General features: G+C 41.5%; 1 protein-coding gene across 4 annotated transcripts in view; it reads left to right on the forward strand.

The window, feature by feature from the left end:
- The first annotated feature begins 532 nt into the window (after positions 1-532).
- The window catches only part of dcp1b (decapping mRNA 1B), a 144,066-nt gene continuing 127,308 nt past the window's right edge, over positions 533-17,290 (forward strand). Inside the window, exons 1-2 of one of the 4 annotated variants that reach the window (XM_068050770.1) lie at positions 533-828; positions 15,725-15,765. In XM_068050770.1, coding sequence (XP_067906871.1) covers positions 691-828; positions 15,725-15,765 — 179 coding nt within the window. In that variant the 5' untranslated portion in view covers positions 533-690. Of the gene's footprint in view, positions 829-13,911; positions 14,041-15,724; positions 15,766-17,290 lie in introns of those variants that run through there. The other 3 variants (XM_068050769.1, XM_068050767.1, XM_068050766.1) reach the window with 3 other exon arrangements.

Genomic DNA, 17,290 nt, shown 5'->3' on the forward strand with positions numbered 1-17,290 from the left:
TTTATGCAGCTGGTGGTAATGACCTGGAACTCGCTGTCCACAAGGGTGGTGGAAACGGAGACAATCACTGACTTCAGGAGGAAGTCGGATGGCCACCTGAGAGAAAAAGACTTGCAGGGCTTTGGGAATCAAACAGGAAAGTGGGACTGACAGCATAGCACCATGGAGAGCCAGCATGGGCTTGAGGGGCTGCCTCTGTGATGTAAATGACTCTCTGACTCTATGGTCACTGTCCACCACTTGTGTGGCACGAATGTTGCTTGCCACTTATCAGCCCAAGCTTGAATGTTGTCCAGATCTTGCTTTTGCGGGCACAGACTGCTTGCTGGTGGTGCTGAACTTGAAATGCAGTTCAGCGCTACCAGCAAGGAGAGAAGAAAGCTGGACCAGGCGTAACAGCATATTTACTAGACCTGCACCATTTTTCCTAAGAGTAAACGTTGAGTAGAAAATCCTTCAACAGAGATGATATTTAAATAACTGCCTCTCACAACTATTTGACTACGCCCCGTTCCCATTTTTATCCTAACATGTGTCGAGCCAAATTTGTGTGCTCCCCAGGCCAAGAGAATAACTTTCACGCCTGCCTGTCTGACTTATTTGTTTTTTTCTGTGTTCGATGGCTCGACAGGTGACGTTCTCGTCTGCCTCGATGTCTCCAACAGCTGTGCTCTTCCCTGTTGTGGTAAGATGGCGACGGTGTCGGGCACTAGAGGTTTTGATATTAGCCTCGCAGCGCTGCAGAGGCAGGATCCGTACATCTTTCATATTGTGGATGTGGCCAGTCAGGTAGCGCTGTACACCTTCAGTCAGAAAGACAATGAATGGGTGAGTTTAGTGCGTGGAAAGACGAGTTTGGGGACTTTCTGTATAGCGCACTCAAGCGACATCGCCACTGCTGCTGGAGGGCGGTAAAAGGACAAACTGCTGGTGCTGGATTTGGTGTTACTTCGAAAGCCGTTGATGAACTTTATATGCAAATTGTGTTTGTTTTATTCTGTTGTTAAACCTGCTAAGAAACGTTCAGATCACGCTTTAAAAGACAGAAGGCAGTGAGATCTTTGTAGATGATTCTCAATGTGTTAGACTCTCCACCTTCTAACCTAAACAAAAAGAGATGACAATGTTGACGAACGGCGATGCAACAAAATTGGGCAGAGATTCGAAAGCTCTGTGGTTTTCCACGACCTCCGACATAATCGGAGACGTATCTGGGACTCTGATGCCTGGAATATTCAAGGCCCTAACGCACTGAAAATTTGATATAAAATTGATGCTAAAAGAATTGACCAGAGAATTTGGGCCTACTATTTTCAAATGTGAGGAGGAATTCATTGATTTTTTTTGGTATCGTCTTGATATGGCTTTGGTTTGGTCTCTTGCAAAATTTCTTTCTTGATTGGAATATAGCTCGCATACAGTCATATAAATTGTAATTAACGTTGTTTTTATATTACGTATATTACATAAAATATTACATTTTCTGCGCCTCCCAACTACTAAACTGGATACTTCATTAGTATTTGGAGTAACCATATTTCTACTGCAGTGTTTTATAGACCAGAGAACCCTCGCCCCCGCAGTGTACAAATACTTGTAGAGAGAGAGGGCAATCGGTGGATCCCGAATTACAGGACAAACAAGACACACTCTGGTCAATGTAAAAGAGTGTAAGCTTCTATTCCTTAGGGCTGGGGCTATCTCATTTAAACCCTATCTGAAGGTCACATTTTTGCTTTTTGTCAAAAGTTGAGTTTTTTTTTAAATAGTTGGCTGAAATTCTGACAGTTGCTGTTGTACAATTAAATACGTTTGTCTGTCTGAGAATAAAAATCCCAATGGTAATGACTTTGTTAATATGCAGGACAAGATGCAGTTCAGGTGTCTGAATTGCAATTTTTTTCCAGACCTTGTACTTGTGCAGTAGTGTGCTTGCTAGTCTGTTTTGCTTTAATTACACTAGGTGTGTAATTTACACATGAAGTAAAACTGTAATGTAATGCAAAACAAATCAGATGTGCAGATTAACTTGTATTCTGAATCTTTTATAGTCTGTTCTGTTAACGCTTACCAAGGTGACAGTGTTAAGGGCTGGAACTTTTCCCATTTTAGGCATACTGTTAGCTCCGAGGCTTTTGGGTTCCAACAGCTTTTCTCAGCCCCAACATCATAAATACACTCCTGGCTGCACTAGTGTGACATTGAGCCATTTTACACATAAAATCCTAAATAGTGTCAAGTTTAAGGCAGTTTTGCTGCACACTTTCCACGTAGAACCCTTGCAGTCAGTTGATGAAGATGCTTTCATTCCATTAATATGGCTTGATTTGAACCCAGCCAATTCCCTCTTGTTTCTATCAACCTCTGGTATTTTAGTTTCTTGAAGCAAAGGCTTCCAACTCTTATTTATTCATACCATTAAAGCTCACGTGAACACCACACAGACTGCCTTGGTGCAAACATTAAGAGAGAACAGATTTATATTTGTGCAGCCCCAGGATATCGCGAAGCGCTTCACGACCAATGGATTATTTTTGAAGTGCAGTCACTGTTATGTAGTTAGACGCACAGTCCATTTGCACAAAGCATGATCCCAGAAATTTTAAATGAATAGATAACCAGATTTTTTTTGGTGTTTGAGGCTTGTTTCTCATTATTCACCAAAGTAAATAAAAAAAAAAGTATGTCAGAGTAATGTTAGTAACGAGTGGTTGCACAATAACCATTCCAAGATTTTGTGATTGTAGAATGAGTTGGATCTGTTGAAATGTATTTTAAACTCTACAATTGTTAGATCATGCAGCCAAGAAATTCATCATTCAATCTGTGGTGATTTAGTAAATTTTTCTCTTCTCATGCTAACTTGACAATTGAAAATGTCCAAAAGAAGGATTGCAAAGATAGGAATAACTAACTTACATTTATATAGTGCCTTTACTGCCTTTAGAGTAGAAAAACATTGTGGCTGCTTAATGAAAGTGTGGGACGAAATGGATGCTGTGCCAGAGAAAGACAGATTACATGGAGTGAGCAAAGGCTGAGTGAAAGAGTTTTGTTAAAGGAGGAGAGTGAGGTGTAAAGATGGAGGAGCTTGAGGGAATTCCAGAGAGTGGAATTCTTGGGCAGCTGTAGGCACAGCATTAGTACTGAGATGAAGGGAGGGCAACTACACATGAGGCTGGAATCAGAAGAAAGGAGAATGCATTGTAGGGTCGAAAGGAGCAAGGCAGTGGAGGGATTTAAAGACAAGGACAAGAATTTGAAATTTGAGGCGTTGGTGTATTGGGAAGTTCGACAGGCTAGCATGTGTGGAGTTGATGGACAAATGGGACGTGGTGTGGGACAGGATGCAAGTGACAATGATTTGTATTAGCTGTAATTTGTAGAGGAAGAAAGATGGTAAAGCTGGATAGGAAAGCGTTGGGCTGGTCAAATCGAGAGGTGCCAAAGACATAAATGAGGGTTGTGTTAGTGCAGAGGCAGTAATTATTATGGAAGTGGAAATTGGTTGATTTTCTGATGGAGAGAAAATGAAGATGGAAACTCAGTTGAAATGGTGACCGAGGAGGTTGATTGGAGTGGATTCTGTGGCTGGTGTTGCAGATTATAGCTTCAGTCTTAACAATATTTAGCTGGCGTTGTATCCAAGATTGGCTGTCATACAGCAGCCTAATGGAATATAGGTAATAGAGGGTTGAGGGAGGTGCAGAAAGCAGGACTGGTGTCAATAGCTTGAAGTTGGAAGCTGACCTGCTGTCTGCAAATTATGTCACCAAAGGACAGCATATGGATGATGAAGAGAAGGACACCATAGATGGAACTTCGGGGGAGTGGGGAAGCGATGATGCAGGATGGATTATGATCAGATAGTTTAGTTTAGTTGAGAGATACAGCACTGAAACAGGCCCTTTGGCCCACCGAGTCTGTGCCGACCATCAACCACCCATTTATACTAATCCTACACTAATTCCATATTCCTACCACATCCCCACCTGTCCCTATATTTCCCTACCACCTACCTATACTAGGGGCAATTTCTAATGGCCAATTTACCTATCAACCTGCAAGTCTTTGGCATGTGGGAGGAAACCGGAGCACCTGGAGGAAACCCACGCGAACACAGGGAGAACTTGCAAACTCTACACAAGCAGCACCCAGAATTGAACCCGGGTCGCTGGAGCTGTGAGGCTGCGGTGCTAACCACTGCGCCAATGTGCCGCCCATTTAAGAATGTTTAAGTGATTGAAGTAAAATTGGAAAGGGTAGTGGAATACTAGATGCTGAGCTAAATAATAGAATCTGAGCGCATCAGTGGATTAGGATAGTACTCTGGAGAGTACCGTTTATGATGTCAGCTGGCATGTGGACAAGCTGTGAAACTGGTGAACAGGAACTTGGTGGAAATGGGGTCAGTGTGCAAGAGGTAGGTCTCGGTGAAAATTACCTTAGAAGAGCTGGTAAGTGGGGGTGAAATAGAGCGACAGGTGAGCAGGCCTCCGATAGGTAGAAAGAGGGGTGCAGTCCTGCAGGGAGATTTTATGGAGCGAGGAAGGATACGCGCAAGTATGATCTCAAAGGTAGTAATCTCAGGATTACTCCCAGTCTCACATGCTAGTAAGGATTGAGATAGGAGGTTAGAGCAGATGAATGTGTGGCTGGAGAGGTGATGCAGGAAGAAGGTCTTTAGATTCCTGGGATATTGGGACCAGTTTTGGGGGAGATGGGACCTGTAGAGACCATATAAGTTGTACCTCAAAAAGGCTGGGACCAATGTTGTTGCGGGGCAGTTTGCTCGTGCTGTTAGGGAACTTAACAGGGGGGTGAGAATCAGGATGTAGTAGTAGAAAGGATAAACACGATGCATAAATGATTGGGAGAGACAGATAACAGTAAGAAATAGAAGGTGTTAGTGGGGTCAGATTAAGAGGAAATACAGTAAGACCTAATTCAGGCCTGTGCATGTAAATAAGCTACAGGCAAATGGAAATATGAGGTGGTGATAATGGAGATGTGGCTCAAAAAGGGCCAGGACTGGGTACTAAATCTTCGTGGATACAAAGTGTCCAGGAAAGATGGGGAAGAAAAGAAAGGAGGAGGTGTGGCAGTATTGATTAAGGAGAATATTACAGTGCTGGAGAGAAAGAATGTCCTGGAGTGGTCAAGGGCAGAATTTATTTGGTTAAAATTAATTAATAGAGGTGCCATTACGTACACTACTGGGTGTATTCTATAGGTCACCAATTAGTGGGAAAGTCATTGAGCAGCAAATCTGGGAAATTAGAGATGTGCAAGAACTATAGAGTAGTGAAAATGGGGGGCTTCAATTATCTTAATATAAACTGGGATAGCAGTAGTGTATGGGGAAGAGTTCTGAAGTGTGTTCAGGGCAGTTTTCTTGATTGGTATGTTTCCAACCCAACGAGGAAGGGGCCGTTGCTGGATCTGGTTCTGGGGAATAAGGTGGGTCAAATTGATCAAGTGACAGTAGGGGAACATTTAGGGAACAGTGATCATTGTATCATAAGGTTTAGATTAGCTATGGGAAAAGACCAGGAGCAATCGAGAGTAAAAATGCTTAATTGGAGTTGCGCCAATTTCAGTGGGTTGAGAATGGACCTGCCCTGGGTAAATTGGAATAAATTATTGACAGACAAAAATGTAACATAACAATGGGCTGCCTTTAACAATGAGATGGTTCGGGTGCAGTTGAGGTACATTCCCACAGGGGAAAAGGTAGGGCAACCAAAGCCAGAGATCCCTGAATGACGAAAGAGATAGAGAGTAAGATGAAGCAGAAAAAGGGGAAGTATGACAGGTGTCAGGTTGACAATATAAGTGAGAAGTAGGCTGAATATAGAAAATTCAGACGGAAAGTGAAATAAGAGAGGCAAAGAGAGAGTATGAGAAGAGATTGACAACAAATGTAATGCTTCTATTCAAGAAAGGAGAGACAGACAGGAGGAAACTATCGTAACTATACGGGCCAAGTGCTGGAAAATGGGATTAGAATAGTTAGGTGCTTGATGGCCGGCATGGACACGATGGGACAAAGGGCCTGTTTTTGTGCTGTATAACTCTATGTCTATAGGCCAGTTAGCCTAACATCTGTCATAGGAAAAATGCTAGAATCCATTATTAAGGTAATTGGAGGACATTTAGAAAATCATAATACAATCAGGCACAGCCAACATGGTTTTGTGAAAGGGAAATCATGTTTGTCTAATTTATTAGAGTTCTTTGAGATAGTAACAAGCAAGTTGGATAAAGGGGAACCTGTAGATGTGGTGTACATCAGTTTCCAAAAGATATGCCATAAGGTGCCATATTAAAGGTGATTACACAAAATAAGAGCCCATCGTTAGGGGGTAATATATTAGCATGGATAAAAAATTGGTTAGCTAACGGGAAGCAAAGAGTAGGGATAAATGGATAATTTTCGAGTTGGCAAACCGTGACTAATGGAGAGTCACAGGGATCAGTGCTGGGGCCTCAACTATTTACAATCTATATGAATGGCTTGGATGAAGGGACTGAATGTATGGTAGCTAAATTTGCTGATGAGACAAAGCTAGGTAGGAAAGTAAGCTGTCAAGAGGACATAAGGAGGCTACAAAGGGATTTAAGTAGGTTAAGTGAGTGGGAAAATATTTGGCAGATGGAGGATAATGTGGGAAAATGTGAACTTATCCACTTTGGCAGAAAGAATAGAAAAGCAGTGTATTATTTGAATGGGGAGAGACTGCAGAACTCTATGGTACAGAGGGATCTGGGTGTCCTGGTATGTGAAACAAAATGTTAAGTGATTAGCAAGGCAAGTGGAATGTTGTTATTTATTGCGAGGGTGTATAGAGCATAAAAGTAGGAACCTGTTTCTACAGCTGTACAGGGCCTTAGTTGGACCGCATCTGGAGTACAGTGTACAGTTTTGGTCTCTTTACTTAAGAAAGGATATAATTGCATTGGAAGCAGTTCAAAGAAGGTTCACTCAACTGATTCCTGGAATGAAGGGGTTATTTTATGAGGAAAGGTTGATTTGGTTGGGCTTAAATCCATTGGAGTTTAGAAGAATGAGAGGTGGTCTTATTGAAACATATAAAATCAAGGAGGGGACGTGACATGGTGAATGCTGAGAGGATGTTTCCCCTTGTAGGCGAGTCTGCAGTTAGGGGACATAGTTCAAAAATTAGGGTTTCCCATTTAAGACTGAGATGAGAGAAACTTTTTCTCTGAGGGTTGTTAGTCTGTGGAATTCTTTTTCCTCAGAAAGCATTGGAGGCTGTGTCATTGAATATGTTCAAGGCTGAGTTAGATTTTTGATTGACAAGGGAGTCAAGGGTTATGGGGGGGAACAAACAGAAAAGTGGAGTTGAGGTCACAGTTAGATCAACCATGATCTTATCGAATGGTGGAGCAGGGTCGAGGGGCCGAATGGCCTACTCCTGCTCCTGCTCCTAGTTCTTGTGTTCGAACATAAAAGGTAATCCAAAAGTCCTCTCTAGGCATATAAATAGTAAAAGGGCAGGTAGTAAGAGGAGGGATGGAACTGATTATGGATCAAAAAAGGGATCAATGCATGGAGTTAGAGGGCATTGCTGAAGTACTAAATGAGTACTTTTCTTTCTTGTAAAGACAAATGCAGATGCCACTAAAGTCATAGTCAAGGACTAAGTAATTGAGAGACTGGATGGGATAAAAATTGATAGACGAGGTATTAGGCTGAAATAAAAACAAATGCTGGAAATACTCAGCAGGTCTGGCAGCATCTGTGGAGAGAGAAGCAGAGTTAATGTTTCAGGTCAGTGACTCGTCATCAGTTCTGATGAAGGATCACTAACCTGAAATGTTAACTCTGCTTCTCTCTCCACAGATGCTGCCAGACCTGCTGAGTATTTCCAACATTTCTTGTTTTTATTTCAGATTTCCAGCATTTGCAGTATTTTGCTTTTATGTTAGAAAGGCTGGCTGTACTTAAATTGATAAATCACCGTGCATCCGAGGATGCTGAGGGAAATAAGGGCAGAAATTGTTGAGTTATTGGCCATAATCTTCCAATCCTCATTAGATACGCGGATGGTGGCAGAGGCCTGGAGAATTGCAAATGTTAACACTCTTGTTCAAAAATGGGTGCAAGGATAAACCTAGCAACTATAGGCCAGTCAATTTAACCTCGGTGGTTGGGAAGCTTTTAGAAACGATGATCTGGGACTAAACTAACAGTCACTTGGACAAGTGTGGATTGATTAAGGAAAGCCAGCATAGATTTATTAAAGGCAAATAATGTTTAACTAACTTGATTGAGGTTTTTAATGAGATAACGGAGGGGGTTGATGAAGATAATGCGGTTGATGTATATATGAACCTCCAAAAGGCATTTGATAAAGTGCCACTCGTCAGCAAAGTTGAGGCCCAAGGAATAAAGGGGACAGTAGTAGCATGGAAACAAAGTTGGTTCAGTGACAGGACTGCATGAAGATATACAGTGGGGTTCCCCAGGGTTCAGTACTAGTACCACTGTTTTTCCTGTTATATATATATATATACATGTATATATGTATGTATTAATGACTTATTTAGAATTGGGTGTACAGGGCACAATTTCAAAATTTGCAGATGACACAAAACTTGCAAATATTATGAACTGAGAGGAGCATAGTGATGGATGCCAAGAGGATATTGACAGGCTGGTGGAACGAGCGGACATGTGGCAGATGAAATTTAATGCAGAGAAATTTGAAGTAGTACATTTCGGTTGGAAGAATGAGGAGAGGCAATAAAAACTAAAGGATACAATTCTAAAGTGCTTGCAGGAACAGTGACTTGAGGGTGATATGTGCACAAATCATTGAAGGTGGCAGGGCAGATTGAAAAAGTGGTTAAAAAAGCATAGGGGATCCTGGGCTTTATAAGTAGAAACATAGAGTACAAAAACAAGGAAGTTATGTTGGACCTTTATGATGGGCTGGTTCAGCCTCAACAGGAATATTGTGTCCAATTATGGGCCGCTTATGGCTGTAAAGCGAGTGCAGAAAAGATTGATGAGAATCATTCCAGGGATGAGGGTCTTCCATTATGAGGATAGGTTGGAGAAACTGGGTTTGCTGTCCTTAAAGAAAAGGTTGAGAGGAGATTTGATAGACGTGTTCAGAATCATGAGGGGTCGAGACAGTAGATAGAAGCTGTTCCCTTTGGCAGAGGGGTCGAGAACCAGAGGACACAGATTTAAGGTGATTGGCAAAAGAATTAATGGCGGCATGAGAAAATATTTTGTTTTACGCAGCGAGGTTAGGATCAGGAATTCACCATCTGAGAGGATGGTGGAGGCAGATTCATTTGTGGCTTTCAGAAGGGAATTGGATTTGCACCTGATAAAAAATGTGCAGGGGTATGAAGAAAGTGCAGGGGAGTGGGACTAGCTGAAATGCTCTTACATAGTGCCTATGCAGATTCGACAGCTGAATGGCCCCCTTCTGTGCTGTAAATATTATACTATTCTGTGATTCTGTGAGGCAGTTGAATTGATATTCTCAATTTTGGTAACAAAATCCATGAGCTCCTCACATTTGGCATTAGAGGTAGGCAGTAATAGAGAAATGGATCTGCCACAAATATCCTAAAATAATGGATAATTTTGGCAGTAGAGAGTGGGGCTCAGTAGAGCTTGATATGTTCAAGCTACACCTAGTAGTAAATGGTTAAGCCAGTTCTGCACCAGTATTTAAAGTTTATGCCCCTTGATTTGAGGGAGCAGATATGAGAACCGTTTAGGGAAGTTTGGAGACAGTGAAGCTGTAGCGGGAGTGACTGCATCATAAGTCAAGTTGAGGGAATAGTTGTGCAAACCAAGGAAGATCGAGAACCAAAAGCTTGCAATTGGGAGTTGTTGCAGTTTTAAGCAAGTTGTTTGGGGAGGAGAGAGTTTTTTTTCCTCCAAGGTTAGATGCTGAAGGAATGTTGCTCCTAGAGGCCCCCCACGTATCTATGCTTGGCCCATTCCTCTTCCTCATCTATGTGTTGCCCTTGGAAACATCATATGAAGATTTGGGTTGAGCTTCCATACGTATGCTGATGACACCCAACTCTACCTTTTCAACACCTGTCTTGACAGCTGCACTGTGATATTCAATTTTGGATGAACTGCAATTTCCTCCAGCTAAAAATTGGGAAGACCAAATTCATTGTATTTGGCCCTTTTACATACTCTGCACTCTTGCCACTAATTTCCCCTCACCAACCACTGTCTGAACCAGATTCTTCTCAACGTTGGCATCCTTTATGGTCCTGCACTGAGCTTCTGACCCCATATCTTCTCCATAACATCCTGTATCACTCTGCTTCCTCTAAGGAACTATTCCATTCTCACTCGCTCAGTTTCTCCTTCGTGGCATCTGTTCTGGTGATGCCATCTTCCATACCAGTGCTTCCCATCTGTCTTCCTTTCTCCTCAGTTGAGGATTCCTCTTCACCTTGGTTGACCGTGCCCTCAGCTATGTCCATCTTAATTCCTCGACTTCTGCTCTCACCTCTTCCCTTACCTTCCACCCAACCGGCCTCCTTATTGCATTCATCCACCATTTCTACCACCTCCTGCCACATCCAAACACATGTTACCTCCCTTTTCAGCATTCTGAAGGACTGTTCCTCCACAATACCCTGGCCCACTTTGCAATCACTCCCTGCCCTTTCCTCCGCAAATGCAGCACATGGAACACTTCCCTTTTACTTCCTCCCTTTTCACCGTCAAGGGTCCCAAACACTCCATCCAAGTAAAATAGAAATTTATTTTTACTACTTTCAATTTAGTATACTGCGTTCACTGCTCACAATGCAGTCTCATCTACATTGGGGGAGACCAAATGCAGACTGGGTGATTGCTTTGGGGAACACCTCAGTTCAGTTGGCAAGCGTGACCCTGAGCTTCCGGTTGCTTGTCATTTTAATTCCCTGTCCCGCTCCCAATGTCAGCTCTCTGTCCTCAGTCTCCTACACACTGTTCTAATGCAGCTCAATAGATGTTTGAGGAACAGCACCTTATCTTTCTATTAGGCACTTTAGACACTTCCAGCATCGAGTTCAGTAGTTTCAGATAATAACCAGAGATCCCATTTTTTCATACAGCAGCTGTTAGTAATGATCCTGCTATTGTCATTTCCACCTCCTCTAGACCCATCTTTTGTTTGTTTACTTGTGTCATTGGCACCCCCTTTTATCTTGCACCATCATCTCTTTTGTCATTTAATTTTTCCTGCCTTCCACCCTATCACCTTCCTTTTTAGAATCATAGAAAAATTGCGGCACAAAAGGAGGCCATTCAGTTCATTGTGTCTGCACTGGCCGAAAAACTAGCCACCCAGTCTAATCCCTCCTTCCAGCACCTGGTCCATAGCCTTGCAGGTTACAGCACTTCAGGTGCATGTCCAGATACCTTTTAAATGAGTTGAGGGTTTCTGCCTCCACCATTATTCCTGGCAGTGAATTCCAGACACCCACCACCCTCTGGGTGAGAATGATTTTTCCTCATGATCCCTCTTAATCCTTCTACCAATCACCTTAAATCTGTGCTCCCTGATAATTTACCTCTCTGCTATGGAAAACAGGTCCTTCCTGTCTACTCTGTGTTTAGGCCCCTCATAATTTTGTACACCTCAATTAAATCACCCCTCAGCCTCCTCTGTTCTGAGGAAAACAGCCCTAGCCGATCCCATCTTTCCTCATGGCGGCAACTTTCAAGCCCTGGCAGCATTCTTGTATATCTCCTCTGTATTCTCTCCAGAGCAATAACATCCTTCCTGTAATGTGGTGACCAGACTGTTTGCAATACTCCAGCTGTGTCCTAAACAGCGTTTTATACAGTTCCAGCGTTACATCCCTGCTTTTGTATTCTATACCTCAACCAATATAGGAAAGCATTCCATCTGCCGCTTTCACTGCTCTATCTACTTGTCCTGCCACCTTCAGGAACCTGTGGACATGCACCTTTTCTACCCCTCTCAATATCCTCCCGTTTATTGTGTATTCCATTGCTTTGTTTGCCCTCCCGAAATGCATTACCTCACACTTCTCTGGATTGAATTCCATTTGCCACTTTTTCACCCACTCAACCAAACCATTGATATCATTCTGGAGTCTACAGCTATCCTTCTCACTATCAGCTACACGGCCAATTTTTGTGTCATCAGCAAATTTCCCAATCATGCCCCCCACATTTAAGCCCAAATCATTAATATATACCACAAACAACAAGGGACCCAACACTGAGCCCTGTGGAACGCCACTGGAAACCGCTTTCCATTCGCAAAAATATCCATCGACCATTACCCTTCGTTTCCTGTCACTGAGAGCCAATTTCAGATCCAACCTGCCACATTCCCCTGTATCCCATGGGCTTTCATTTTACTGACCAGTCTGTCATGTGGGACCTTGTCAAATGCCTTCCTGAAATCCATGTCGACCACATCCACTGCACGACCCTCATCAATCCTTTGTTACTTCCTCAAAAAAACTCAAATCAATTCCCTCGCTGCTTCTCTTGCATCGGAACTTGCTGGAAACCTGTTACAGCTCTTTTTTTTTTCTCCATTCTGATGAAAGGTTAGCATCCTGAAGCATTAACTCTGTTTTTCTCACTACAGATGCTGCCTGACCTGAGTATTTGCAGCATTTTCTGTTTATATTTGAGATTTCTGACAACCCAGTATTTTTGTTTTTGTTAGCAGGTGATAATCTGGTTCAAAGGTGTAAAAAATACTTAAAGTATTACAATTCTTAAGATTTATGACCATTTGATGAAGTTAGTTTGTTTTCATAGAGATCCCAATTTGGATAGTGACAAGCTTTCAAAAGTGCTGCTGTGTACTTTCTTTACAATGCATTGGTCAGGAACCAGCCAAGACCAATGTTATAAATATTGTAAACAAGATTTCCACTGGTAATAGCCCCTTACTCCATGTTGTGTACACAGTTAATTCCTTGCACCATATTAGTTTCTATAAACGGTATGAACTATATTTATCTGAACAACACAAAACTATTTAGCAAGATTTCCATTTAAATCTCTGACTTGGACCTGCTAAGTAACAAACTTCCATAAATCAACCTGAGGTCAGATTATTCGGGTAGCTTGCTCTTTTTGCAAGGCTAGCTGTTGAGTGCTAGAATTCAACACAATAGTAGAACAGATAAAATGAGGCCTGCAGTTGTTGAAAGTTTTTCATGGTTTTAAGCAGAAACTAATTTTAATTACCTATATTTTATGTCCTTGTGTGAAACAAAAGCTATGCCATAATTTGATGATTTTGGATGTTTCTTTGCTAACAATAGTCATCAATACACAAATTCAAAATTTGGAGCTAGTCGGTGTAGTAGTCAATCCCCAGGCATCATGTTCTGTTTGCAGTTGCACCATGCATTAGAGTATTGTAATGGAAGACAAAATCCTATTTGCATTGAGAAAAAAAGAACAAAGAAAATCACAGCACAGGAACAGGCCCTTCGGCCCTCCAAGCCTACGCCGATCCAAATCCTCTATCTAAACCTGTCGCCTATTTTCTAAGGGTCTGTATCTCTTTACTTCCTGCCCATTCATGTATCTGTCTAGATACAGCTTAAAAGACGCTATCGTGCCCGCGTCTACCACCTCCGCTGGTAATGCGTTCCATGCACCCACCACCCTCTGCGTAAAGAACTTTCCACGCATATCCCCCCTAAACTTTTCCCCTTTCAATTTGAACTCGTGTCCCCTTGTAATTGAATCCCCCACTCTGGGGAAAAAGCTTCTTGCTATCCACCCTGTCTATACACCTCATGATTTTGTACACCTCAATCAGGTCCCCCCTCAACCTCTGTCTTTCTAATGAAAATAATCCTAATCTACTCAACTTCTCTTCATAGCTAGCGCCCTCCATACCAGGCAACATCCTGGTGAACCTCCTCTGCACCCTCTCCAAAGCATCCACATCCTTTTGGTAATGTGGCGACCAGAACTGCACGCAGTATTCCAAATGTGGCCGAACCAAAGTCCTATACAACTGTAACATGACATAGGTATTTTGTCTTTCTTCCAGATAAAATAGTGTGTATAGAACTGTGAATTAAATATTTTATGTGCTGATAAAATTTTTAACCAGTTTGTATAGCTTGTTGTACAAAGTGGTCCATAGCGCTAAATGCAATAAGCACGAAAATGTACTCCTATTAAACATAGTAGGTGTAGCACTAACTATTGGTATGGTCTTCTTTCAGTCATTTAAAATTTAAAAACTGTAGTACTTTCCGTTTAAGCTTTTAGAACTTATTGTTGAAGAATATTACTCCTTTTGAAACATGACATTTTAGAGGCAAGAAGGAATGTATTTTTATTCTCTTTTCTTTGGTGTACATAACACACTGAGCCAAAAGCACAACATTTTGTTCTTGCAAATCAAAGAACAGTGCATGAAAAATAGTACCACTTTCCTTGTCTGGTATCTCCATTCTTTACAATTATGATTTGTGCAGTTTTCTTTATCTGTTAGTTTATAGGTTGACCATATTTTTGCTGCTAGGAGAAAGGCACACAGCCTACTCCCAGACTACTGACAGTTGCTAAGTACTTTCCAAATGTATCTCATGCTTGTAATTTCCCTTCCCCCTCCATGTACTACAGCCTCTGGCTGGCCTTTACCTGTTTAATATGTCTCTGGTTCAGTTCACAATCAATAACTTACATTCATGTGTGTCACACTGCAAGTTATATCATAGTGTTCTTCAAAATTTTTAAAAATATTAACATATTGGGGGGTGACATTGGTTTGTGCTTGTAGTGTGAAACACGCATATAGCTGCTGTTATGAAAGGTCCATCCCTGAAAGGTCAATTTGTCTGTTCTCTTCATAAATGTTGCCTGATTTTGCTGAGTGTTCCCAGAATTTTCTCATTTGTTTCAAATTTCTTGCAACTGCAGTTTTTTTGTAAATTACTCAGTGCTTGTTTACTAATAGGTTCTTATATTTGGTAGTATCTTTCTGTTACCAAGTTTGTAGCAAAATAAGAGGACAACCTCCATTTTAATAAGGCAGCATCATGTCTTATGTGCCTGCATAGAGTGCAGTGATGCTAAATTACTGACAAACAATTGAGAGCCATGTGCGTTCTTCTCGTGGACAATTTTCACTTTGCAAGATAAATAATCGAATTGGCATTGCTTACGCTCAAAGTACAAATATAAGCCATTTTTAAAATTTAAACTTCATGATTGCAAACTCTCAAATCAGCCTTTCCTCTTTTTAAAAAAAAACTGCTTTTTTTTTCTATTTGAAGTTTAACCTCGATCCCAATGTGAGTCTCAATTTCTTTCTCACAGAAAAGGTGGATGGAGGACCTACTCCTAGGCCTTGACTGTGCTGATCCTAAATCTTGAATGAGCTTTGTTTACACTATGCTGTCTTTTGTTCTTGCACTGTTCTGTCATTAATACTTGCGTTGTTTAATGTGAAGTATGGTGTTTAGTTGTCTTTTGATATTCAATACTTTCCCTATATCCCCTAGATGGCCCTACTAGATCCAGATATCTCCATGTGAGAGGAGTTTCAGCATACTAGACAGAAGCCTTCAGATAGTTTTTCAAAATATAATGCTGCATCTTAATTTTAATTGATATTTGTCACCAGCAATTTCTGCTAATTTTCTGTACCATACGCTGCATGATTTAAATATTAAAGGCTGTATGAATTTTCCTTTTTAATCACAGGAGAAGACTGACGTCGAAGGGACCTTATTTGTTTATGCAAGGTACGGACAATCAGTAGGACATAGTTTTATTTACATTAAATGCACTACATGTCGAAATTGCTTGGCCTTGAATTTCCTCTGTATATGTGCCCAGAGACCTCTGTAATCTGGGCACAAAACAGTTGCGTGATTTAAAAGATTGTCAAATTTTGGATGTGAGTTGCGCGCGCAAGTACAATCTATTCATCTCTATCTCTTATGGCCATCTATTGAACACTCTGCCTGAATGCATGAGTTGAAACTTTAATTTTCATACTTCAAGAAAGAGACTTGCATTTGTACAGTGCCTTTCATGACCTCAATGTCTCAAAGCCCTTTATAGCCATTGAAGAACTTTTGAAATATAGTCACTTTTGTAACATAGGAAACACAGCAGCCAATTTTCATACAGTAAGGTCCCATCAATGTGATAATTAGATTAGATTAGAGATACAGCACTGAAACAGGCCCTTCAGCCCACCGAGTCTGTGCCGAACATCAACCACCCATTTATACTAATCCTACACTAATCCCATATTCCAACCAAACATCCCCACCTGTCCCTATATTTCCCTACCACCTACCTATACTAGTGACAATTTATAATGGCCAATTTACCTATCAACCTGCAAGTCTTTTGGCTTGTGGGAGGAAACCGGAGCACCCGGAGAAAACCCACGCAGACACAGGGAGAACTTGCAAACTCCACACAGGCAGTACCCGGAATCGAACGTCCAGAAAATCTTTTTTTTCTTGTAATGTTGGTTGAGAGATAAATATTCGCTAGATCAAAAGGGTTGACTCACTTGATCTTTTGTAAAATGGTGCCAGGGATCTTTTACATCCATCTGAGAGAGCAGATGGGGCCTTGGTTTAACATTTCATCCAGAAGACATCACATCCGACTGTGCGGTAATTGCTCAGTACTGCACTTGGGGTGTCAACCTAAATTTGGTGGAGTGAAAAAGAGAAATGTATGGTGGACCCCAATTTTTTTACATTTATTTACCCCCATTTGTGCCCATTTAATGTTTGGCTGTATTTTAATGAGATAGGCAGTAAATTTGAGCGTAACTTGGCTGCAGAATGAATGCTTCTGAGTTGTGCCCATGGAGGAAATTTCACACCTAGGACATATTACAATGTTGTATAAAAGTAGAAAATTGGGGGGAGTTGAGTAGCATGATGTTCCAGTATACTGTGCCAAACAGTTGCACAATTCAATTATGTAAAACAGCGAGCTTTACTGCTCGCTGTAAGTCGAACTATTAAGGCTAGGTTATTCCTCACATAGTTAAGGCGTTTGCACCTCCTAGCTTTTAGATTTGGAATGGCATTAGCAGAGAGCTGAAGCAAGTTGTCTGCCCATCCATGTGCCTTGGGATTAGTTCATAACTTTGGAGTTGCCCCACAGAAACACAACTTTTATGTCAGTTGATCTACATTTCCATGAATTTGTGGCCAAAAACAGCTAAAGAGATATTCAAGATTACTTTTCCAGCTGTGGGAGAGTCTACTCTAACATCTGTATCCCCCAGTCGTTCTT

The sequence above is a fragment of the Heterodontus francisci genome, chromosome 18 (assembly GCF_036365525.1).
Source record: "Heterodontus francisci isolate sHetFra1 chromosome 18, sHetFra1.hap1, whole genome shotgun sequence".
NCBI classification, from domain to species: domain Eukaryota; kingdom Metazoa; phylum Chordata; class Chondrichthyes; order Heterodontiformes; family Heterodontidae; genus Heterodontus; species Heterodontus francisci.